General features: G+C 46.3%; 1 protein-coding gene across 1 annotated transcript in view; it reads right to left on the bottom strand.

The window, feature by feature from the left end:
• The window catches only part of LOC126252343 (diuretic hormone receptor-like), a 263050-nt gene that overhangs the window by 74093 nt on the left and 163805 nt on the right, over positions 1 to 25152 (bottom strand). The window contains exons 7-8 of the mRNA XM_049953232.1: positions 16158 to 16228; positions 4274 to 4402 (exon numbers count right to left, since the gene is read on the bottom strand). Of these exons, the coding sequence (XP_049809189.1) occupies positions 4274 to 4402; positions 16158 to 16228 (200 nt within the window). The remainder of the gene's footprint in view (positions 1 to 4273; positions 4403 to 16157; positions 16229 to 25152) is intronic.

The following is a 25152-nucleotide window of genomic DNA, read 5'->3' as shown; positions in this document are numbered from 1 at the left end:
GTGGTGTTTGTTCCTCACGGATTTGGGTACGTTTGTGTTAATTATCATCTTCTTGTCCGTGTGCCTGTCTTGACACTTCTGTTTTGTTCAGCTCAGTGGTCTTCTTCTTCTTGGTTGGCTCTACAGTCCGTGAAGAACCTTGGCCTCTTGTATCACCTGTCTCCATTCTTCTTTGTCCATCTCCTTCCTTCTACAGTTCCTTATTCCCTTCGCCTTTAGATCTTCTTCCATATCGTTCAGCCACCTTTTCCTGGGTGTACCTCTTCTCCTTCTCCCGTCAGGTTTTCCCATGAAAACTTTCTTAACACTCCGAGTTTCAGGCATTCTCTGTACATATCCTGCCCTCTTATTCTTCCATGTTTAATTTTAACAACAATATCCATCAGCCCAAAAGTGTTTCTAGTTCTACATTTGTCCCTACTCTCCAGCCATCTTCCTCTCTCACTGCTCCAAAAATCCTTCTCATTATCTTTCTTTCCCATCTCAATAACTAGTTCTCCTCCTTTAATGTCAATACCCAGCCTTCTGATCCATATATTACTAAAGGTCTTAATATGATCGTGTATATTTAGATTTTTGTATTGCTACTAAAATTCCTGGAATTAAATACATTCCGCAAGGCAAAATAGCAACGATTTCAACTCGCTATCCTTTCTTGAATTCCTACTGTTACTTTACTGTCCTCCGTTATTACAGAACCTAAATATTTAAATGTTTTCACTCTTTCATATTCTTTCCCATTCATTACTATTGAATTCCTTTTGTCCGTTTACATTGGGCTCGTCCATCACCATGTACTTTGTTTGTTTATGTTTACTTCTAAACCTACTTCTCCTGCTGCTTCTTCAAACCTATCGTAGTTCCCCTTTAGTGCCCCTACATTCCTTGTCATTAATACTACGTCATCTGCATATGCTACCACTTGAACTTGGAAATTAATTATTGTTCCTCCTGGGTTTATCGGCATTTTCCCCATCACCTTTTCTAAAACTAAATTAAATAGCAGTGTAGAGATCACATCTCCCTGTCGTAGCTCCCTCTGTACTTGGAATTCAGCAGACAGTTCTTGCTCTATGCTTACATTACACACTGTTGCTTTCATTGTCATTTCTGTTAAATTGACCAGGTTTAGTAGGATTCTAAATTCTTTCATGATCTGTATAATTTTCTAACTGTGTAGGCTATCGTACGCTTGCTTAAAATCAATGTACAACTGATGGAGTTGCTTGACATACTCATACAATTTCTCAAGAACTTGTCTTAATAAAAATATCTGATCTATCGTGGATCTGTTCCTCCTAAATCCAGCCTGATAGTCCCCCAATATCCCTTCTGTCATCCCTTCAAGTCTGGAGGCTAACATTTTGCTAAATATCTTATATTTTACGTCCACGATAATGGCTACATTCTGACTTGTCGAATTTTTTATGTAACAGGCAGATAATTCCCACGTTCCAATCCTTAGGCATTTCCTCATTTATCCATATTTCCTTTATCAATTCATGGACTGCCTTCTCCATTTTCTTTCTCCCATATTTTAATGATTCGGAGTCTATGCCGTCTTCTCCTGCTGCTTTATTATTTTTTAGGCTCTTGATAGCATTCTTCACCTCCTCTAGCTCAGGTACTGCTTCCTCTTCCCTATCCTCTACATCTAACGCTAATTCAAATTCTGAGTCCTGTTCCATTTCATTCTTAATTACGGTTCCCTCTTCCCTCTTCTTTATCCCCTTCTTTCCCGTCAAGCAGTTCGGTAAAATACTTTTGCCACCTTTCTAGGACTTTGCTTTTATCTCCAATTAAATTTCCGCCCTTATCCTTACAGAAAACTGCTCGAGGTTGGAATCCTTTCTTCACATCTCGTGTTCTTTCATAGAACCTTCTTATCTCTTTATTGTCTCCCATTTCGTTCAGCTACTCTATCCTTCTACTTTCATGCTGCCATTTCTTTTCAGCTCAGGGCCATAATCAACGCTACCGGAAGCATGCTTTGAGGTACTTCGTTCAGAGTCACTAAAAGCGTAATTATTAGCAAATGTGAACTGCTAAAAGTGGGCTATAATTGGTAAATATTTAAAGTTATTGCGGAGAATGTTTTGGTTTGGGCCACTTCTTTAGTTATTGAATTAATTAACCAAATTCTGTTGAGTACTGATGTGTAATGGTTGCCTTCTGTGTTTAAGGTTGGATGTTATTTATGCTCAACAGAGCCTCTGAATTTATTTGATTACTATTCTTTGACTGAACTGGGCAAGGGATGTGAGCACTATTGCACGCTTCGAGAAGCAAAAGACTGGGTGCATGGCTAACCAGACCAGAGGCTGACGAAACTGCATGAGACGACTTATATTGTAAAAGTGTGTAAATCAGATACTGTGCATTCATTGTTTTGTGTAAAGTTTAGGTGGTCGCTACGATAAATATCGAAGACTAAGAATTAGTATTGGCCGAAAAAATTTCAGCGTATACCTGATTAAGTTTTCTATTTTCCTCTGGCGGAGTATCTAAAGGGTATCTGAGAAATTTAGTACGCCGTCTCTAATGTGTGTTTAAAAAAATGGTTCAAATGGCTCTGAGCACTATGGGACTCAACATCTTAGGTCATAACTCCCCTAGAACTTAGAACTACTTAAACCTAACTAACCTAAGGACATCACACACATCCATGCCCGAGGCAGGATTCGAACCTGCGACCGTAGCAGTCCCGCGGTTCCGAACTGCAGCGCCAGAACCGCTAGACCACCGCGGCCGGCAATGTGTGTGTTTAAATGACGCTTTTATTGCTGTTATGTGGATGTAAAGAATGGAATCTAGGTAATAGCTGTATGTGAATACCAGACCTTCCCTTTATGATGAGATTGGCCTCTGGGTTAATCTATGAAGTTTTATCAACTGAGCCTAGTGTAGTATTTAACATGTAAATTTTGAGTCACTGTGTTCTTTTGATGTTATTAATACGAAAGGATAAATTCAAATTGGCTCATGTTAAACTAAACAAAATGTTATTTAACATTTACCGCCATCTTACCGTTCCCAAACCAGTCACTGCCATACTACCTCAACGTAGAAACCACCAATAAATTTAATCATGTATTTTTTCCTATAACACACACACAATAAGTAAAATTTCGTTCTTTGATATCCTTCGTGATGTTTCAGTATTAATGTCCAGCGGTGTATGTCCATATGAGACGTTTGTTGGACGTAACACGAGGACGGCATTCGTAGCATAGTAGTATGGAAATGTTTGTGCCTTACTAGTCGAATATCAGTGTTCCTGGTTTTACTTATTTTAGGTGACTGTGTAGTATGCACCTGTTACATACGCTGCGAACGGATGCGCTGATTCTTGAACAAAATATATTTGTGACAGAAACCATACCTTTGTTCATAATCGATTCTTCAAACGACAATCTGCGCAAAACCGAGTGAGGTGGCACAATGAAAACACACAAGAACTTGGGTGCCTCAGGACGTTGGTTCAAATCCCCTTTCATCAATCCAGCTTTAGGTTAAAATGGTTCAAATGGCTCTGAGCACTATGGTACTAAACTTCTGAGGTCATCAGTCCCCTAGAACTTAGAACTATTTAAACCTAACTAACCTAAGAACATCACACACATCCACGCCCGAGGCAGGATTCGAACCTGCGACCGTAGCGGTCGCTCGGTTCCAGACTGTAGCGCCTAGAACCGCTCGGCCACCTCGGCTGGCCCAGCTTTAGGAATGAAAGTTTCACTCTGCAGTGGAATATGCGCTGATGTGATACTTCCTGGCAGATTAAAAGTGTGTACCGGAACGAGATTAAAACTTCTTTACCTTTCTCGAACAAGCGCTGTATCACAGAGCTACCCAAGCACGACTCACGACCGGCCCTCAAAGCTTTGCTTTCACCAGTACTTCGTCTCCTACGTTCCTAAATTAACTGAAGTTCTCCTGCCAACTTGCAAGATAAGCACTCCTGGAAGAGCACTTGCCTGCGACAGGAAAACGCCCCAAGTTCGAGTCACGGTCCGCCACACAATTTGAATCTATCAAGAAGTTTCAGCAAAGCTTTAGGTTTTCTGCAGTTTTCCAAACTTTCTGAAGGCAAACACTGTGACATTTGCATCAATAATGTCGAATTCGGTATTGTTGCCCGTCACTACCAATTTGAAGCTTGCGCTCCATCTCTTACCATGTCGCTGAAGGAACGTTAAATCATAATCTCTCTTGCTTTCCTTTCTTTATCGAATCTGTGGTCAGTTTACCTCAGCACGTGCGGCACACTCACCCACATGATCATCACTAGGAAGATGAGGTTGAGAGCCAGTACGGCGATGGCTGGAGCCTGGAACAGCCAGTCGTAGCTGTCGGGGCTCATCCAGGGGCAATGCCGCATGAGCGGTTCCGTCGTCTGCACCTGTGTAACGCAATACATAATAAATCTTTCCAGTTTTATCGTTCTGCAGTCGAGAAATGTTTAGGTTTTATGTTGTATCAAGCTCTTATGGAGAACACCAGTGTGTCTAAAAAGTTCAGATAATCTGTAAGTATGATATGTGTTTCTTTGAATAGATTACTGAAAAGCATCCAAGAAGGACGTTCACTAAAATAATACCACATCCACCTACCAGCTGAAAACTGTACGTGGCTGACTTAAACATGCCTCCGAAATCTATGGAAACAGAGCAGGCACACTGATGACCAAAACATTATCGTCAATGCCGACCGCGAGACACACTGACGCCTTTTGAAACTGTGGGCGCCTCGTGAGGTAAGGAAAGGGTACAAGTGAGGCGGAGACAAATGGGGAATTCTTGTAACGATGATTCGTTCGGATGACACAAGTGACTCTGAGACAGAGCAGAGTGTTATGGCGAACCGCTAGCAACAATTTTCTCGGAAAAGTGCGAAGGTGGTCGGCTGTTCAGGTGGTACAGTCATGAACATCTGTGGAAGGTAGTTAAATGACCGTGAACCCACAAATTGTAGGGCGTTTGTTGGACGTCTACGTCTCACCACAGAGCCTGGAGGCTGGATGCTGGCCTGGTTTCTAAAATACATCGCTGTCTGTATCGGAGTTCATCACAGAGAACGACGGTGGTGCAGGAGCAAGACGAAGTGTTCCCTAGCACACCGCTCATCTCAAATATTTTGACAATGAACTCCACAGCAGACCACACCTACGTGTTATCTTGTCGACCGAAAGACGTCATCAATTATGAGTGCAAAGGTCGCGAAATCATCGCCACTCTACCGTGGATCAAAGCGAACTTGTTGCAGTATTGAATGAATCACGTTGGTTGTTTCATCCGATCGATGGTCATCCAGGCGAACTGCTGCTCCAAACATGAATCAGGTCAAGGACATAGGCCAGTGGAGTAAGTAATTATGCAACACAGGACCTTCACCTGGGTTTCCATGGGACCCTTGGTAGTAAACGAAGATGCAGCTACGTACATTATTTTGAACCACCTGCATTACTCTATGCTTGATGCCACCCATAATGGCGATGGCATCTTCCAGCACGATTGCTGTCCGCGAATCAAGACCAGAATCATGCTATAATAGTTTAAGGATCATTGAATCCGCTTTGATATCTTGTCCACCAATTGCGCCTGATGTGGACGCTTTGGAACTCATGTGGAACGCTACCGTGCTCCAGCTAAGTATCGGCACGTAGTTGAAGGGAATTGCGTCACCTGCATGTGGACATCTAATGCTACATACCTTCGGAAACGTACCTATGACTTGTCGAATCTGTTGTTGTTGTGGTTTTCAGTCCCGAGACTGGTTTGATGCAGCTCTCCATGCTACTCTATCCTGTGCAAGCTTCTTCATCTCCCAGTACCTACTGCAACCTACATCCCTCTGAATATGCTTAGTGTATTAATCTCTTGGTCTCCCTCAACGATTTTTACCCTCCACGCTGCCCTCCAACACTAAATTGGTGATCCCTTGATGCCTCAGAACATGTCCTACCAACCGATCCCTTCTTCTAGTCAAGTTGTACCACAAACTCATCCCCAATTCTATTCAATACCTCCTCATTAGTTATGTGATCTACCCATCCAATCTTCAGCATTATTCTGTAGCACCACATTTCGATAGCTTCTATTCTCTTCTTGTCCAAACTATTTATCGTCCATGTTTCACTTCCATACATGGCTACACTCCATACAAATACTTTCAGAAACGACTTACTGACACTTAAATCTATACTCGATGTTAATAAATTTCTCTTTCATACTTCTGATAACGACATCCTCTTGAGTAGTCCCCGCCCGGAGATCCGAATGGGGGACTGTTTTACCTGCGGAATATTTTACCCAAGAGGACGCCATCATCATTTAACCATACATTAAAGCTGCATGCCCTCGGGAAAAAATACGGCTGTATTTTACCCTTGCTTTCAGCCGTTCCCAGTACCAGCACAGCAAGGCCGTTTTGGTTAGTGTTACAAGGCCAGATCAGTCAATCATCCAGACTGTTGCCCCTGCAACTACTGAAAAGGCTGCTGCCCCTCTTCAGCAACCACACGTTTGTCTGGCCTCTCAACAGATACCCCTCCGTTGTGATTGCACCTACTGTACCGCTATCTGTATCGCTCAGGCACGCAAGCCTCTCCACCAACGGCAAGGTTCATGGTTCATTGGGGGGGGGGGGGGGGGTGTTGTCGAATCTATGGTAAGCATTATCACTGCTGTATTTCGTTCCGAAGTTCAGTACCACACCACTAAGCAAGTGGTCATAATGTATTGGTCCGTCAGTGTAGCTATGGTAGAACAAAAACTCGTGTCTATAAGCAATTAAAGATATCTACAAATAGAACTAGAATCTGAATTTATTCCTTCTGATTCATTGATTGGGTACTTCAGCGGCAATGCTATTGAAATTGTAAATTTGAATTTCACTACCTTTAAGATATCCACCCCCTCCAGTCTTTGCAGAGCAGAGAAATGCCCACCAGATCTCTTCATCAGCACTCCAAAATTCTTCTCAACAAATCGGAAGACTATAGATTCTGTGATGTAGCTTACACTATGTAAATCGTACGACGTTTTCATTGATAAATTGATAGTTGACGGGAAAGTGTATTCTTCGAAATGCTTGAGTTTTTGCGATGTTTGCGTTTAGCGCAACCCCCCCCCCCTCTCCCCCTCCACCCTCTTGGCGTCTCACTCTCTCACTCTCTCTCTGCCTTCCCTACTATCGCTATTGTTCTTAAAAGTGACATAAGGTGGCTACATTTTAATTGTTTATTCCTTACTGTTTGTTTGCAAACTAGGATGCCCCTATAGTCTACCAAGTAACTTTTTCTACGTCGCTGAGGAATATCCCTCATGGTTCCATGTCGAGAACTTACAGCTGTTGTGTGGAGTAGTTAATGGCGAAATGGATTATAGGAAACATCGTATTTCTCTTGCATCATGTCATCATCTTTCATCTGTCTCTTTAGTGATATTTAGGATTCTCTTGACTACCATATATTCTAAGGTTAACTGAAACTAAAGTATGTTAGTCCGAATAGGTATTCTACTCCCTTCTAGGGCCCGCATTCGACAATATAGATAAAGCTTTAAGCAGAATTTTGACCAAAGTAAGAGGGCGCTCTTAAAAGTAATGCCTCCGAATCCTTTATCTGAAAATTATTAAATGATTTAAATAAACCTAACTTTATTCCGATTCTACGTCTTTATTCTTCATGTATACGTATTTATTTCTCAACATAGTCACCCCGGTGATGAACACATCTAGCCCAACGACATGCACGTTTGTTGATACGGTCACTGTATAGTGTTTGACTTCGTTTACGCAGCCACAACTTAAACTCTCCTTGCACCGCTTCAACACTATCAAATTAAAGTCGTTTTTTTTTCTTTATTGTGATTGTAAAACCCGTAGAACAGGTAGGCTGGCAGCAGCACAATATGCCGCACTTCAGCCAAAGATAGTACAATGATAAAAACAGAGAAGACACATGAGTTGGAACAAAACGGCGGGGAAAAAACAGTAGACACATAAATAAACATGAAGCCGTTCACACTCGATGACAATCCACACTACAAACTGTTGACACGATGCACAAACACTGAAGATGGCAATGGCACTGCTGAACGATGGAGTGTGACGGTGAACACTGAACACTAAACACGACGGCACACACGAGACACTGATGGCGATGATCTCTGGCGCGCGAATGTCCACTTAGCGTGTGCGAGTCCGGGGACCTGCCAAGAGGTGAATAAGGGTGAGGTGGGGGAGAGGGGATAACAACGATGCCAATGGCTGAGGAGATGGGGGGAGGAGGAGAGGGACAGGGGAGGGGAAGCCCGGGGGAGGAGTGGGGAGAAATGGAAGAGGGAGGGAAGAGGGAGAGAAGGGAGGGAGGGTGCTCAAAGGAGCAAACACAGAAAGAGGGTGGGAGGATCAAAGTTGGTAGGAGGGGTAGATGGAGGGGAGGAGGGCATCATCAGGGAGAGGGAGCTGGCGGAAGCCACCTTGGGAGAGGGTAAGGAGGGTGGAGAGATGGAGACCGGGTGGGACGTGGGAATACAGGCAGCAGGCGGGGGTGGGAGAGGATGGGCGAGACAACCGGGTGAGGAGGATGGAGCTTGCGGGAAGTGTACACAATCCGTATCCTTTCAAGGAAAAGGAGGAGGTGGGGGAACGGAATGAGATTGTACAGGAACCACGTGGGGAAGGAGAGACGGATGCGATAGGCGAGGCGGAGAGCATGGCGTTCAAGGATTTGAAGGGATTTATAAAAGGTAGGTGGGGCAGAGATGCAGGCCGGATGGGCGTAACAAGGGATAGGGCGGATGAGGGATTTATAGGTGTGGAGTATGGTGGAGGGGTCCAGACCCCACGGACGGCCGGAAAGGAGTTTGAGGAGACAGAGTCGGGAGCGTGCCTTGGCTTGGATTGTCCGGAGATGGGGGGTCCAGGAGAGTCGACGGTCGAGGGTGACGCCAACGTACTTAAGGGTGGGGATGAGGGTGATAGGACTGCCACAGATGGTGAGATAGAAATCAAGGAGGCGGAAGGAAGGGGTGGTTTTGCCTACAATGATCGCCTGTGTTTTGGAGGGATTGACCTTGAGTAACCACTGGTTGCACCAAGCGATGAACCGGTCAAGATGGCATTGGAGAAGGTGTTGGGAGCGCTGCAGGTTGGGAGCAAGGACAAGGAAGGCTGTGTCATCGGCAAACTGGAGAAGGTGGACGGGGGGTAACGGCGGCGGCATGTCCGCCGTGTATAAAAGGTACAGAAGGGGGGAGAGGACGGAGCCTTGGGGCACACCGGCGGAGGGAAAAAAGGTGTAGGAATCCGTGTTATGGATGGTGACGTAGGAAGGACGTTGGGAGAGAAAGGAGCCGATCAGACGAACGTAATTAATGGGAAGAGCGAAGGTTTGGAGCTTGAAGAGGAGACCGGAATGCCATACGCAGTCATAAGCACGTTCGAAGTCCAGGGAGAGGAAGATTGCAGAGCGACGGGAATTAAGCTGTTCGGAAAGGAGATGAGTGAGGTGAAGGAGAAGGTTGTCGGAAGAGAAGGACGGCCGAAAGCCACATTGGGTACCGGGAAGGAGGTGGTGCTAGCGGAGATGCTGGTGGATGCGGCGGGTGAGGATACATTCCACGACCTTGCTGAAGACCGAGGTAAGGCTGATGGGACGGTAGGAGGAGACGGTGGACGGCGGTTTACCAGGTTTAAGGAACATCAGGGTACGGGAGGTTTTCCACAGGTCGGGGTAGTAACCGGTGGACAGGACTACATTGTAGAGCCCAGCCAGGGTGGAGAGGAAAGAGACAGGAGCTTTACAAGGTGACAGTAGGTGACTCGATCGTGACTAGGAGCGGTGTTGCGTTTCGTGCGGAGTGTAGCAATGAGACCCTGTGTAGTGATAGGGGCATTGAGTTCCGTGTGTGCCATGTTGTCCAAGTACTGGAAACCAGGTGCGAGGGGAGGGACAGAGGTGTCAGTTTGATCGCGGACATCCGGGAAGAGGGAGTAATTGGGATCATCGGGGATGGAGAAGACATCGGAGGGGTAAGAGGCAAAGTTATTGGCCTTACGAAGGGTGTCAGGGAAGGGATGATCATTCTGGAGAAGAGGATAGTAGGGGGAGGGTTTAGTTCCGGTAAGGCGACGGAAGGCTGACCAGAACTTGGACGAATTTATAGGTAGGATAGCATTTAAACGGGTGCACGTCTGTCGCCAGTCCCGGCGTTTTAGCTGTGAGCAAATTACGAATGTGTCGCTGGAGTTGCCGGTGATTAAAGTCGTATAATTTCTGCTTTAAATTTTGGAGAGGGATGAAAATCGGTTGGGGCCAGCTCACGACTGCTGAGGATGATCGATGATAGCGAACGTCAGGCGTTGGATAACCGCAGATGTCACTCCCCTTGTGTGTAGTCTGGTATTGCGATGTTGAAGGAGTGGGTGCTTAATGTGTGAACGAACCCTTCGATTTCAGAAACTAGATTACAGTACGCTGTTACTCACGTACCGACTTATTTACGTTACACACCGCCATGTTATGCGCTACAATTCGGAGCCCTCTAACGGCAGACGGTTGCGACTTGCCTCAGTGAAGTCGTCAAGTCAATCGAGTAATATGCGTGACATGAAATACCTCAATCGATACTGAGAACAGAATAAAGAGTTTGGAGACGTTACTTTTCAGCACGCCATCGTAATCTACGTGTCAGGCTAAAGGAACGCAATTTGCAGACGTAGTACTTGGATCTTCATTGAGACAGAAATCCACTTTTAAACAAGGAACACAGTATGTTGTTGATCCCGCCCCACGTGTCTCCTGCCTCTTCGTGAACCCACGGCTGCCCCTCCTCTCTTCATCCCGCCGCTTCCTCAGCTGCCGCATGATCTCCCCTCCTTTTCCATCCTGTCTGACCTTTCCCTCGGCAGGTCCCACCTGGTAGTTTTACTCTGCGTCGTGTGTGCTCCACGTGGGTTTTAAGTGTGTTGTTTCGGAGTGTTTTTAATACTGTGGCCAACTTTTAACCTGTGCATTCGCATTCAGTGTCTTCTCTGTGTTTCAAGAATCGCCAACTGTGTTTTTTTAACTTTCTGGTGACTTTTTTTTTTCACTGTCCCCCATGAACGTCTACATGTCCATGTCTTTTTACCTCCATTTTCTCCCCTTCCTCTGTTTTATGTTCCCCTTTTTTATCTACTTATGTATGTATCATTTTATTTTTGTTTTAGTTGTCGTGTCTCTCGGCTGAAGAGCGGCGGATTGTGCCGCTGACAGCCCTCCCCTGCCCATATGGGGCAGGGGAATGAAATCACAATAAAGCAAAAAAAAAAAAAACCGAACAAATATGTTGTTGATTTCGACTGAATAAGTGAAATCTCTGCAGAATGTGACTGGAATCAAAAACCAATTGTGGCAGGACCCGCTAATCTGGGCACACCACTTAAGGAATTTGCATTTATTTTTTTAACGTACTACAGCCACTTTCGCAAACGTCAGTGGAAAGATCATTTGCTATTTAGAGAAAAAGAGTAATTCGTAATTATAGCAGTAAAATGGATTGTCACCATCGCGAAAAACGAGGAGAAAGATTTTTTATCTTAAATATCTAGTTGCAGTTTTTAATTGCAACTAAACAAAACAAAAGAGTAACTGGTTTGATCAAGAACCAGTTACGAAGAGACACACTGCAGGGAAAGTCTAATACTACTAGTCACTCGAGGGGCACTTCTAATGAATCGGTAGTCGCAGAGTTGGAGGGTATCTCTTTATGATATAATTTTAATAGAATCGTTGATAATTTTTGTATAATGCTCGAATTACAAATAGAAGTTAGCACAATAGAACTATTTCACATTTATAAAGCATACTACGAACATTCTTATTATGGGGTGGGGGGGGGTGGTGGATTCATTTCTGTGTATCAAACTAAAGCAACAGACATCCCAAAGTATCGAGCTTTCTTACACTAGTCACAAACTACACGTCTAACTGTATTTATCTGCCTTATGGTGGATGGACAGTAATTTCAGATTCTGTCAGAAAAAGGCTGCACAGGACGGGTAGTTGATAAAAGGGGAATGATTAGTTTTTGGTTGATGCATACGTCGTAGTATTTATTAATAAATTTAATAAACACAACATCTACACATAACAGAGACTTAAGCAATCAACAATAAATTCTCCTTCGCTATTTACAACAGCCTTCCAACGCTGGAGTAACTGTTTGATTCCGCGACTGTAGAAATCACGTGGGTTTTTAGGGGAAGAATTCGTCCAGCCTTGTTCGACTCTTATTTTCATCCATAAAGGAAGTTCATTGAAGGTTGTTCGATAGAGAGCGGAAACGCTGAAAATCGGAGGATGCAAGGTCAGGTGTATACGGTAGGTGTGGAATGACTACCCAACCAGACTCCTGTATAATGTTTTTGTCAGACTACAAAAATTCTGGAGTGCGTTGTCGTGGAGTAGCACCACTATACCCAGTTTTCCTGGTCGTCGTTCTTGGACTGCGTCTACAAGACGTCTCAGTTGTTGACAATAAATGACAGTAGTGATGGCTACATATCGAGGAAGCAAATCCTAATACACCACAGACTTTTTTTTTGTTTTTTGCTTAGAGCATGCGATATCCATACACCATATTTTTCAACCTTCCTCACTGCACACAAAACTCGCAAGAGGGTCCAGTGACCACAGCTCGGGTTGCCGGCCGAAGTGGCTGTGCGGTTAAAGGCGCTGCAGTCTGGAACCGCAAGACCGCTACGGTCGCAGGTTCTAATCCTGTCTCGGGCATGGATGTTTGTGATGTCCTTAGGTTAGTTAGGTTTAACTAGTTCTAAGTTCTAGGGGACTAATAACCTCAGCAGTTGAGTCCCATAGTGCTCAGAGCCATTTTGAACCACAGCTCGTCACATTTGCCATCTCTCGAGTACACTGGCTTCCATCGTTGTAGATTAATGTGCTGAAACGATCTTCATCAAAGCCTGAAGGTCTTCCAGAACGCAGACTGTAACTAATATCAGAAAAATCCTCCTTTAAACGGAATCCGCAGCTCGTGGCGTTGTGGTCGCGTACTCGCTTCCCGAGCACAGGGTCCCGAATTCGATTCCCTTCGAGGTCGGCGATTTTCACCTACCCAGAGATGACTAGGTGTTGTTGTGTCGTTTTCATCTTCATCATTCATCCCCATTACGGTCGGAGGGTCTTGCCTAGTACAGCTGTGCGGGTCTCCGGCATCGTTCCCATATGCTCTGTCAAGAAGCATGGTACTTCATTTACAATAAAACTCGAAAACCACTCTCTTGCCGTTCTCTGTCCAATGGTATTACCCCCATACATGGCGCAAATGCTTCTGGCTGCCACCATTGCTTCCTTCCCTTTACTGAAATCCATGTGAAACTCCATTTTCTAACGTCCACAGCTCCACCCATTCTCTCCAGACGATAAACTGACCATATGTAAAACAGTAGACTAGAAATAAAAAATTACAATCGATCAATGAACCGTAGCAGCCAGAAAACGTCCTCGGTCACTCGTTTGAAGCCCGCCACTGCTTATTTTTTGATTAATAATCAGCATTGGCGGCCGGAATCTTTCGGCAAAAGAAGTCACCCTCATTCTGCCAGATGCCTTGTCAAAGACGGCGGAGGAGCGGACAGAGGTTCAGGGCACGCTCCTGTCCTTGGGGTGCGAAACTTCCCCTGAAGGCGGAAGAATAAGCGATGATCAAAGGCATCATAATGCAGAAGGCAATGGAAACCACTGTCTTAAGGACACGTAACGTGTATCCACAGGACATGCGGCAAGTAATTGAAAAAGTGGCATGATAATCTCTCTCCGTCGGCAAAAGATTCCGGAATATTCCCCCTTTCGAATCTCCGGGAAGGGACCGCCAAGGAGGACTATGAGAATAAGATTGAATAACCAACGAAGGGATTACGTTCTACGAGTCCGGGTTTGGAATGTCAGAACCATGAATGTGGTAGGAAAGCTAGAAAATCTGAAGAGAAAAATGCAAATGCTCAGTGTACATACACTAGGAGTCAGTGAAATGAGTATAAAGTAATATGAGCAAGAGCAGAAAATTGGATAACGGGAGAAGGATTTGTTATGATTACGATGGAGGGGCAGAGAGTCTGTTACTGTGAACAGTTCACTGATAGGATTGCTCTTATCAGAATCGACAGCAAGCCAAAATCGAAAACGATACTTCAGGTATACGTGCCGACGTCGCAAGGTAAAGATGAAGAGATACAGAAAGTATATCAGGATATTAAAGGGATACGCAGGTAGAAATGAAAACCTAACAGTCGTTATGGAGAACTGAAATGTGGTTGTAGAGGAAGGAGTAGAAGAAAATGTTACCGGAGAATATGAGCTTGGCGTAAGGAATAAGAGAGGACAAAGACTAATTTAGTTCTATAATAAATCTCAGCTATTAATAGCGAATACTCTGTTCAAGAACCACAAGATGAGGAGATATACTTAGGAAATGTCGGGTGATACGGGAAGATTTCATTTAGATTATACCATGGTCAGACAGAGATTCCGAAATTAGATACCGAATTGTAAGGCGTACGCAGGAGCAGATATAGACTCAGATCACGCAATTCCGAAGACTGCAAGGCCTGACAAGTGTGAGAATTAGGCAGAAACAGCTTGACATCTCATGCATCCAGTTGCTTACAAGAATAATATACTGTAGAATGAAAAAATATTGAGGATGTGTTAGATGAGGAAAGGTAAAGGCACGAGAGAGGATATTCTGACGTTGCAGTTAATAATGAAAGCGAGACTAAAGAAAAATCAAGACACGATCACTGTAAAATAGTGAAAGATGTTCGAAATTCTGAAAAGAATCGGGGTAAGTTGTAGGGAAAGGCGGGTATTATACGATTTGTACAAGGGCAACCAAGAGGGAAAAATGAGAGCTGCCGACCAAGAACGAAGTGCTCAGATTAAAAACGATGTAGGACAGGGCAGTAGTCTTTCACCCCTGCTGTTGAGTCTGTACATCGAAGAAGCAATGACAGAATTAAAAAAAAATGGTTCAGGAGCTGAACTGAAATTCAAGGTGGAAGGTTATCAATGATACGATTCGCGGATTACATTGCTATCTTAAGTGAAAGTGAAGAAGAAGTACATGGTCTGCTGAATGGAATGAACAGTGTAATGAGCACCGAATGTGGGTTGAGAGTAAGTCGAAGAAAGACGAAAGCTATGAGAAATAGCGGAAATGAGAACAGCAAGAACTTAACTTCAGGATTGATGGTCACGAAGTAGATGAAGTTAAGGAATTCTACTGTCTAGGCAGTAAAGTAACTACTGACGGACAGAGCAAGCAGGACATCAAAAGCCAACTAGCACTGCATAAAAGGGTATTCCTAGCCAAGAGAAGTCTAGTCGTATCGAAGATAGGTCTTAATTTGAGGAAGAAATTTCTGAGAATGTATGCTTGGAGTACAGCGTTGTATGGAAGAGAAACATGGACTGTGGGAAAACCGGAGCAGAAGAGAATGGAAGCATTTGAGATGTGGAGCTACAAACGAATGTTGAAAATTAGGTGGGCTGATAATATAAGGAATGAGAAGGTTCTGCGAAGAATCTGAGAGGAAAGAAATATATGAAAAACACAGACTAGGGGAAGGGTAGGATGATAATCCATCTGTTAAGAGATGAGGGAATGACTTTCATGGTACTAGAGGGAGCTGTAGAGGGCAAAAACTGTAGAGTAAGACAGAGATTGGAATACATCCACCAAATAACTGAGGACATAGGTTGTTATTGATACTCTGAGATGAAGAGGTTGGCACAGGAGAGGAATTCGTGGTGGGACGGATCAAACCAGTCACAAAACTGATGGCTTAAAAAAAAATAGTAACTCGTTCACCAACATTCAAAACAAACACGCTGTGTACTTATACAGCAACCTGACGATAAGGATAGGCACACGAGTTTTTGTATCCCTCAGCTCTCTGTAACGCCGGCAGACACATAATGAAAACCTATACAGCTATTGCATATATTAAAGGCGTGAAATCTTTCCAGGTAAACCAAATTGTGGTGGTCTGTGTACAAAGGATATATTACTAATGTATGAATCTCAAATAGTGGTGCCGTAGACATTAGTCTCATGTATATTTCTGCTTTTTTTTTTCTTTTTGCTCACCTGAGTGTCCCTTTCTCTTGGCGCGAAAGTCTTCACGAGACCCCACATCGCCACGAAGAGAGCAGGGCAGCCTGAAACACAGTAGCAAGAATGAACGGCAATGATGTATTAAACGTATACTTGTTACAAGAGAAATTAATTCGTTCCTCTTAACAGTTTCCAGCAAAGGGGTGGAAACAACGTGAACCTTTGCTGAACCATAAACTAAAAGAAACGAGGGGTTTTACGTATTGTATAATAACTACAGGACAACATATGTCGTACTTACAGCTTTATTTACGTTACTAGTGACAGAGATATAATACAAAGATTAATACACTGCAAACAGGGTATTTATTTAATCCTCAACGAGGGGTACTGCCGAATATTCCTTTAATAATTTCTAAGTTAATTTCCAGCTCAACTTCGATTTAACAGTTGAAAACTTCAGCCTCATACTTCTGTTAAAGTTAACTGAAGCACAACACGCATTCACTTTTGGATGTCGGACTAAGTGTGCTGCAGACAGCTATGTGTAACTGTTGACAATTCTACTCTGGATAGAATTGGCAGCACTATTTCTAGTATCTTACACCGTGTTACTTACTGCTCTGATGTCTATTCGTGTTAGTGAAAATCCAGAATAGGATTCTAGGTACCGAATTATTTATGAGTGACGTCGTCAACTCCGTCCCACACACCCATAATTACATCGATATCAGTCTCAGCGACAGACGTCGGTTTTGTGTCAGCATCTGTGCCACTTGCTCGATGATGTCTCTTGTTACGCATCTCCCAACATCGACATTTTCCTTCCGACAATCACCTGAGCTGATCTTTAAAACTCTTCACCGTTTTTATTCCACACACCCCTAGCAAACTGCAAGAGTCTTCTTCGCTATTTTCCTTAAACCTTAGGGAATATTTTTGTTTATCCGTAGCTCATAAGTATAATAATAATAATTATGGTCATCATTACGATTATCTGCCAGATGATATACACAGCTGGCCATAGGCCTCTACAACAAAAATTCGCAAGTTAGTTGTAAGTTTCATCCGTCCACTGTGCCTCTGGCTGTTTTCTGATGCAGTCTATGCACACTCCATTAAAGTATCCTCTCGTACCTCTCTTATCTACTGGAGTGAAGCAAAGAACTACCTTGGTCTATGTAACCTCCAATAACGTAGCTGTTTGTTCAGCCCAAATTATTTTCAGGAAATATACTCGCAGCTGCGAATAAGTGTAATCTCCAGTTGTAGAATACAATGGCGGCATTGAAAACATGTGCCGGAATGGGAATCGAACATGACTTTCCCGAAAATCGCGAGCGGTCGGCTTTCTTGCAGGAGCCACGGCCAGACCCAAACATCTGTATGTCGTCAATGTGTCTTTAACCTGCACCCGTACACTTACTGTAATTCCCATAGAAGGAAAGTCGATTGTCTGCTGTCGGCGGTTAAATGCGATACTGCTCTTTTAATTCCTTCTTACCTCTGAAATGGCTAAGTCGAACTGACACATACAGAATCATTGATATCCTTTGGAAAACCAATCATGAAAAACTATTTTAATTAGCACTCGAAGTACGCGACAGGTAAATATTCTGAGAGGATTATTATAATGCTTCTAAATTTAAGAATCTTCAACATCGCAGCACGTCAGCAATCGTTGGTTAATACGTATATTAAAAAACTAAAAACCAGCCTCGATTGCGAAAAAAGCACCTAGTGTAAAGTGTTAACCAAGGTTTCGGTGTAGATAACTACACCTTCTTCAGAACAACAATAAAACCCACAAGTGCCTAAGAAGACCTTTGTCAATGATTAAAAGAACACCATAGCTATACATTTATAAACGAAAAAGAAAAGGAAAACACAAACAGTACATGTGTACAAAGTCAAAACCACTGCTTAACTTAATGGTGTACGCTCCACCTGACACCCGCCTATGTTCGATGGGCCATGACCCGCCATAAACTGCGGCTACAAACGGTCGCTCACTTACAAGCCTCACCCGCTATCTATGTGTAGTAACACGGTTCACGTTTTCCGTCGCACTCCACATAGCGTAGACCGTACTTGTCTCCTAGGCATGCCCGATGTGAACTCGCTGGGCACGGCCCATGCTGCCTGAGTTGTTGTTCTTGTTCCGCCGGCAGAGGTCGCGGCTGAATTCTCGCGTGCCCTCTGGTGGACGGGACTCTACTTGCGGCAACTACCGTCCGTGACGCGCCGTGGCGATATGCGCCTCCCGCGATCTTTCTGGTGGCTACTGCATTTCTCCTCCTTCGGGGGGTGAAGCCACTGTGAACCACTGCGTCGGAAGGTGGAGTGTCGTGCAGGAGCGATGGTTTCCACGTCCATCGGAAGGCTGGAGTCGAGGGCATCTTCCAACCCTCGAGCCGGAACCTTCGAATCCGGCTGGAAGTGACCCACACGAAGAGGTCCCCGTCCTCCCACCACCGGAGCCCGGGACGGAACGGGAGACAAGCGGTCTAACTCCGGATCCTGGTTCACCTCGGGATGGGCAACACCCAGTGGCGGGGACGGTGGGGAAGGGACGACCACAGGTGAACCAGCCTCCTGAGAAACCAGGCCTGCGAGGGGGGGCCGGCTCTCGCTGGGGCATCTCTAACGATGGCGATGCCGGTGCTGGAGCTACTGGAGGCTGCCAGGGCTGAGAACCATCGCAGTGCGGCGGAGTCACAGGGGGGAGGGGCGGTAGCGTCCCCTGAGAAACCAACACGGATGCGGCAATGGGAAAGCCGGTGTCCGAGGGGTCGGAGGGTGGGTGCCCAAACGTGGACGTAGTTGATTTTGGTGACGACGGACCTCCTGGTCCCCCGCCTGCAAGGTATAGGGCCGGTTGCCATTTTGGCGCAGGACCACCGCCGGTATTGAACGTGGATTGCGACCAAACCCACGTGCCCAGACCGACATACCCGGTGGAAAAGCCGGGTACTCCGTTTTGCGAAGACTGGCGAGGACCAGGCCGGAGGAGGTGCAGCAGAGTCCTAGGTTGGCGCTCGTGGAGGAGCTCTGCGGGGCTGCGTTCTCCCATTGGTGTGGTCCGGTAAGCCGTCAGGAAAAACGTCAACGCCTCCTCCGCAGGGAATTCGTGTATATACATTTTCATCTGCGTCTTAAATGTGCGCACCATGCTCTCGGCTTCCCCATTCGATTGTGGATGAAAGGGGGGAGAGCAAACGTGCCGAATACCTAAGCGCCTACAAATATCCTGGATGGTCTGCGAAATAAACTGAGGTCCATTGTCCGAGACCAGGGTGACTGGCAGACTTTCCACAGAAAAGATTCTTGCCAGTGCCTGGATTGCAACTTCTGAAGTGGTTGAGGAGCAGCGAACCACATATGGGAATCGGGAATAAGCATCAATGGCAATGAGCCAAAAGCCATTGAGAAACGGGTCCGCAAAATCGATGTGAACACGTTCCCATGCCTGAGTTGCAGGCGGTCATGAAGAGAACGCTGACCTGGGAGATGCCTGTTGGCTCGCACACTGGGAACAGGCGGCCACCAAGTGCTCAATTTCTCTGTCAATGCCAGGCCAGTACACGTGTCTGCGAGCCAAGGTTTTAGTATGGGAAACACCCCAGTGCCCCTCCTGTAATAATGTGAGGACTTCCCTTCGCAAACATGCAGGAACAACTACGCGAGGAGCTGTATCATTGGTAGCCAGAAGGAGGACTCCTTCCAAGATGGAGAGGTGGTCTCGTAGAACAAAATAATTACGAAGAGGGTCCGAGGTCCGGCCTGGAGGTCGGGATGACCACCCCTGCTGAATGAGGCGAACTACTTGCCGGAGAACCGGGTCAGCTGCTGTTTCCCTGGCGACTCTAGATCTAGTGATCGGGAAGCCATCAACCGCTTGGCGGGACGCCACATCCAAAAAAAAAACACATAATCTCCTCTCGATCGAACTGAGGATCAGGGGCCAACCGGAAGACGGCAAAGAGCGTCTGCGTTGGCTTGCTTTCCGGTAGGGCGAAAATGAATGCCATAACGGTACTTGGAGAGGAACTAGGCCCAGCGCTGTAGTCTGTGGGCCGCCCTATCCGGAATCTCAGAGGCGGGGCCAAATAACGATATTAATGGCTTATGGTCAGTGATTAACTGAAACTTCGTGCCATACCAGAAAGGGTGAAACTCGGTAACAGCGTAGACAATGGCCAATGCCTCTTTTTCCACCTGGGAGTAATGGGCCTGCGCGGGACTAAGAGTTTTAGACGCAAACGCCAGTGGCTGCTCGGAACCATCCGCGTTGCGATGGGCCCCATACTGCGAAGCATCTGTAGCCAGGACCAACGGCTTATGGGGGTCAAATGGTTCAAATGGCTCTGAGCACTATGGGACTTAACATCTATGGTCATCAGTCCCCTAGAACTTAGAACCACTTAAACCTAACTAACCTAAGGACAGCACACAACACCCAGCCATCACGAGGCAGAGAAAATCCCTGACCCCGCCGGGAATCGAACCCGGGAACCCGGGCGTGGGAAGCGATATGGGGGTCAAAAGTAGCCAAACAAGGCGCTGACGTGAGGAGGCCCTTCAACGAGGTGAACGCTCGCTCGCATGCAGGCGACCAAGCAAAAGGAACAACCTTGCGCAGAAGGCAGTACTGGGGGCGGGCTATGGTGGAAGCCCTGGGAATGAACTAGTGGTAATAGGCAATCTTGCCTAAAAAAGCTTGTAACTCTTTCAGCGAAGCAAGCCGCGGGAGGTCGACGATACCTTGGACCAAACTTCCTAGCGGCTGGACGCCATGCCGAGAGATGGTGTAGCCCACATACTCAATGGACGTTTGCAAGAAGTTTGACTTTCGCAGGTTGCAACTCAAGTCCACGGACCTGAATTTGAGAAAGAGGGTGCAAAGGTTGTGCAAGTGTGTCATCCAGGTAATTAATACAATGAGGGATTGTCGACGTGACGTGCTCAAGATAACGCTGGAATATCGCCGGGGCACTGGATATTCCGAAGGCCAACCGCTGGTATTGGTAAAGGCCAAACGGGGTGTTGACGACTGCCAGCCGTTTGGAGTCCACATCAAGTGGCATGTGATGATATGCCTCCGAAAGATCGATTTTCGAAAAATATTGGCCTCCCGCCACGGCGGAGAACAATTCATCAGCACGAGGCAAAGGATAGGTGTCCACCACCAATTGGGAATTAATGGTGGCCTTGAAATCGCCACAAAGGCGTAATTTTCCCGAGGGTTTCCTGACAATAACGGAGGGCGAAGCCCACTCACTAGAAGAAATGGGAAGAATGACCCCTAGGGCTGTCAGCCGTTCTAGTTCTTCTTTTACCTGAGGGCGGAGAGCCAAGGGAAATTGCCTCGCACGTAGAAAACGCGGGCGAGCCGACGCCTTCAACGTTAAGTGAGGTTCAAAGTCTGAAACACGCGCCAGGCCCTCCTCAAAGATATCTGGAAAGTCTGAGATCAAAGATTCCAATGATTGATAGGGAACGTCTTCGGAGACCAACTGTATGGTGTCAGCGACAGAAAAACCGAAAGCTTGATAGGCATCCAGGCCAAAAAGGTTAGCGGAGGTAGCATCACTGACAACAATAAAAGTAATAGGCCGAGTGACTGATTTGTAAGTCACGTCGGTAGTGAATTGACTCAGTAGGGGAATGAACTGCTTACCATAACCGCGTAGACGCCGGTAAACTGGCGCCAACGGGGGCGATCCTAGGTCGGAGTAAGTTTGTGCATTCAACAAAGAAACTGCCGCGCCCGTATCTACTTGCAATTGTAATCGGCGCGACCGAACCGACACCTCGATAAAGAGTTTGTGCGCCGATGCGTCGGGAGCCTGGCCCGATGAAACTTCCTGAATGTCAAGGTCCATGTCCTCTGTATCTGCTTCCTTCGATTCTTTTGAGGCTGAGTGGGAAACTTTAGCAATGTGTCCTTTTTTATTACATTTGCGACAAACGGCCTAACGCTGGGGGCACTCTCACCGATCATGATGTATATAGCACGACGCACAGGACGGTAACAGGGGCCGGCGGCCGGAACCCTGTTTATGCGCCGTGCGGGAGCGGCCGTAACGGCCACATTGCACCGCTCGCACGTCGTCCGCCCCGGACGCAGTGGACGCGGCCGCGCCGCCCTGAACCACGGCGACGTCGCACCACGCTTCCAACTGTTGACCTGCGGCGTGAGAGACTTCATACGATTGAGCAATGGACAGGAGTTCCTCGAGGGAAGGGTCTCCTAACTGCAGGGCCCGTTGCCGGACCTCCCCATCAAGGGCCGAACGAACAATGACGTCGCGCACCATAACGTGGGCATACGACTCTCGCGACTGCCCCGTGACAAAATGACACTTGCGACTAAGACCGTGCAGGGTAGCGGCCCACGCCCGGTAAGACTAATGGGGCTGCTTCTTGCATTGATAGAACTCGACCTTAACCGCCACAACATGCGTGCGGCGGCGATAATATGAAGACAGCAATGAACACAATGCGTCAAAAGACAAAGACGGGGGTTCCTGCAACGGCGCTAGCTGCCCCAAAACTTGATACAGCGAGGGAGATATCCAAGACAAGAAAAAAGCACGACATACCTCCGCATCGGCAACGTGAAACGCCTGGAAAATTGTGATGTTCATATGCGTCCCAATCCCCCTCCGTCTCGTCATACGGGGGAAAGGGATGAGGGAACGGCGCTGGAGCAGACAGCGTGGAGAGCAACGCCGGAAGCACTTGTTTCATGGTGGCCATGAGCTCCGTCTGCTGCTCAACCAAAACCCGCACTAAATCCTCCATACCAGGGATTAGCTGCGAAACCGGAACAACGACGCAACACGTGAAAGAACGACCCTACTCGTCGCCAATCGTGTAGTAACACGGTTCACGTTTTCCGTCGCACTTCACATAGCGTACACCAGGTCTTGTCTTCTAGGCATGCCCGATGTGAACTCGCTGGGCACAGCCCATGCTGCCTGAGTTGTTGTTGTTCCGCCGGCAGAGGTCGCGGCCGAATTCTCGCGTGCCCTCTGGTGGACGGGACTCTACTTGCGGCAACTACCGTCCGTGACGCGCCGTGCCGATGTGCGCCTTCCGCGATCTTTCTGGTGGCTACTGTACTATGCACATGCGCAAGACAAGGGAAGTTACTTGAATGCGCATGCGCATACGAATACGAGGAAGTTTATACATGGGTCGGGGCTAAATAGCCCATATATTCCCAAGCGTGGATCAACGTATATCGAAAAATGAAATGGATAGAACAAGAGTCGAGCTAAATAGGAGATGAAACCTATAAACAACCGCACACGGTTGCTTATGCTAGTAAAGAAACTTATATATGAAGCTACCTATGACAACAGGAGGAACTCTTAAAAACTATACCTAAAGCCAATAGTTAGCCTGGGGAGGGGAGGCGGGGGGGGGGGGGGCGAGGGGACGCAATCTAAAGACGTCGTGGTAATAAAGAAATAGGGATAAAACGTGAGATGTCCAACGGGCTAAAATGACCAGTTCAGTCTCTACCTCATCTGGTGCAAGAAACTGAACTGGTCACACTTGAAAATATTGCCGTAAAGAACGGCTATAGGCCTCAGTTGGTAAGACAGAAGTATAACAAGAAAATAAATAAAAATAATATTACGTCATCCACCCCAGGGGATGCGTTAGATGACAAACAGGTGGCAACGATATCTATCCCTTACGTAGGCAATATAAGTTACAAATTGGGGCGTTTAGCGTTTACTCAGAGCCCATAATTTCAGAGTCGCCTATTCTACTACTAATAGTTTACATAGGAATTTAATTCACTCCTTGCAGAGTAAGAGCGATAAACTTTCCCAATCAGGAGTATATAAAATTACATGCGGGGATTGTCCAAAATTTTACGTCGGGAAAACGGGGCGAGCTCTGGGTCTCAGATATAAAGAGCATATTCCTACTAGAAGCGGCGACGGTACTAAGGGCTCTACTTATGCGGAACACCTTGTGCAAACGGCTCATGCGCCGAGCCCCCCAGTTAATATCGAGTACTTCATGCCGAGGTTAAGGGCTTAAAACTGGATGTTTTGGTAGAAATGCAGATCTTTAAGCATCTGCAACATGTTAAAAGACAATATCCTCACTGACCAACTCCTAATAAGATATAGAAAATTTTTTGAAGGTTTCGCGCCTTTACTTTGTCCTTCATACTTGTGAATCTGATGGTTTGGCGATTATCACATGCGCGCTCTGATTGGCGAGCGCGGTTGGTCAAGCTGTTCATCTTCTTTCTTTTTATCCTCATTTTCCTTTCACGATGAAGGTGATTTTAGCCCGTTGAACACCTCACGTTTTATCCCTATATCTTTATTACTACGACGTCTTTAGATTACGTCCCCTCAGCTCCACCCCCCCCCCCTTCCCACCCAGGCGAACTATTGGCTTTAGCTATAGTTTTTAAGAGTTCCCCCTGTTGTCATAGGTAGCTTCATACACTCCTGGAAATTGAAATAAGAACACCGTGAATTCATTGTCCCAGGAAGGGGTAACTTTATTGACACATTCCTGGGGTCAGATACATCACATGATCACACTGACAGAACCACAGGCACATAGACACAGGCAACAGAGCATGCACAATGTCGGCACTAGTACAGTGTATATCCACCTTTCGCAGCAATGCAGGCTGCTATTCTCCCATGGAGACGATCGTAGAGATGCTGGATGTAGTCCTGTGGAACGGCTTGCCATGCCATTTCCACCTGGCGCCTCAGTTGGACCAGCGTTCGTGCTGGACGTGCAGACCGCGTGAGACGACGCTTCATCCAGTCCCAAACATGCTCAATGGGGGACAGATCCGGAGATCTTGCTGGCCAGGGTAGTTGACTTACACCTTCTAGAGCACGTTGGGTGGCACGGGATACATGCGGACGTGCATTGTCCTGTTGGAACAGCAAGTTCCCTTGCCGGTCTAGGAATGGTAGAACGATGGGTTCGATGACGGTTTGGATGTACCGTGCACTATTCAGTGTCCCCTCGA

This window comes from Schistocerca nitens, chromosome 4, assembly GCF_023898315.1.
Source record: "Schistocerca nitens isolate TAMUIC-IGC-003100 chromosome 4, iqSchNite1.1, whole genome shotgun sequence".
Classification (NCBI taxonomy): domain Eukaryota; kingdom Metazoa; phylum Arthropoda; class Insecta; order Orthoptera; family Acrididae; genus Schistocerca; species Schistocerca nitens.
The sequence above is the reverse complement of the archived record's forward strand: the minus strand, read 5'-3'. Positions and strand labels throughout refer to the sequence as shown.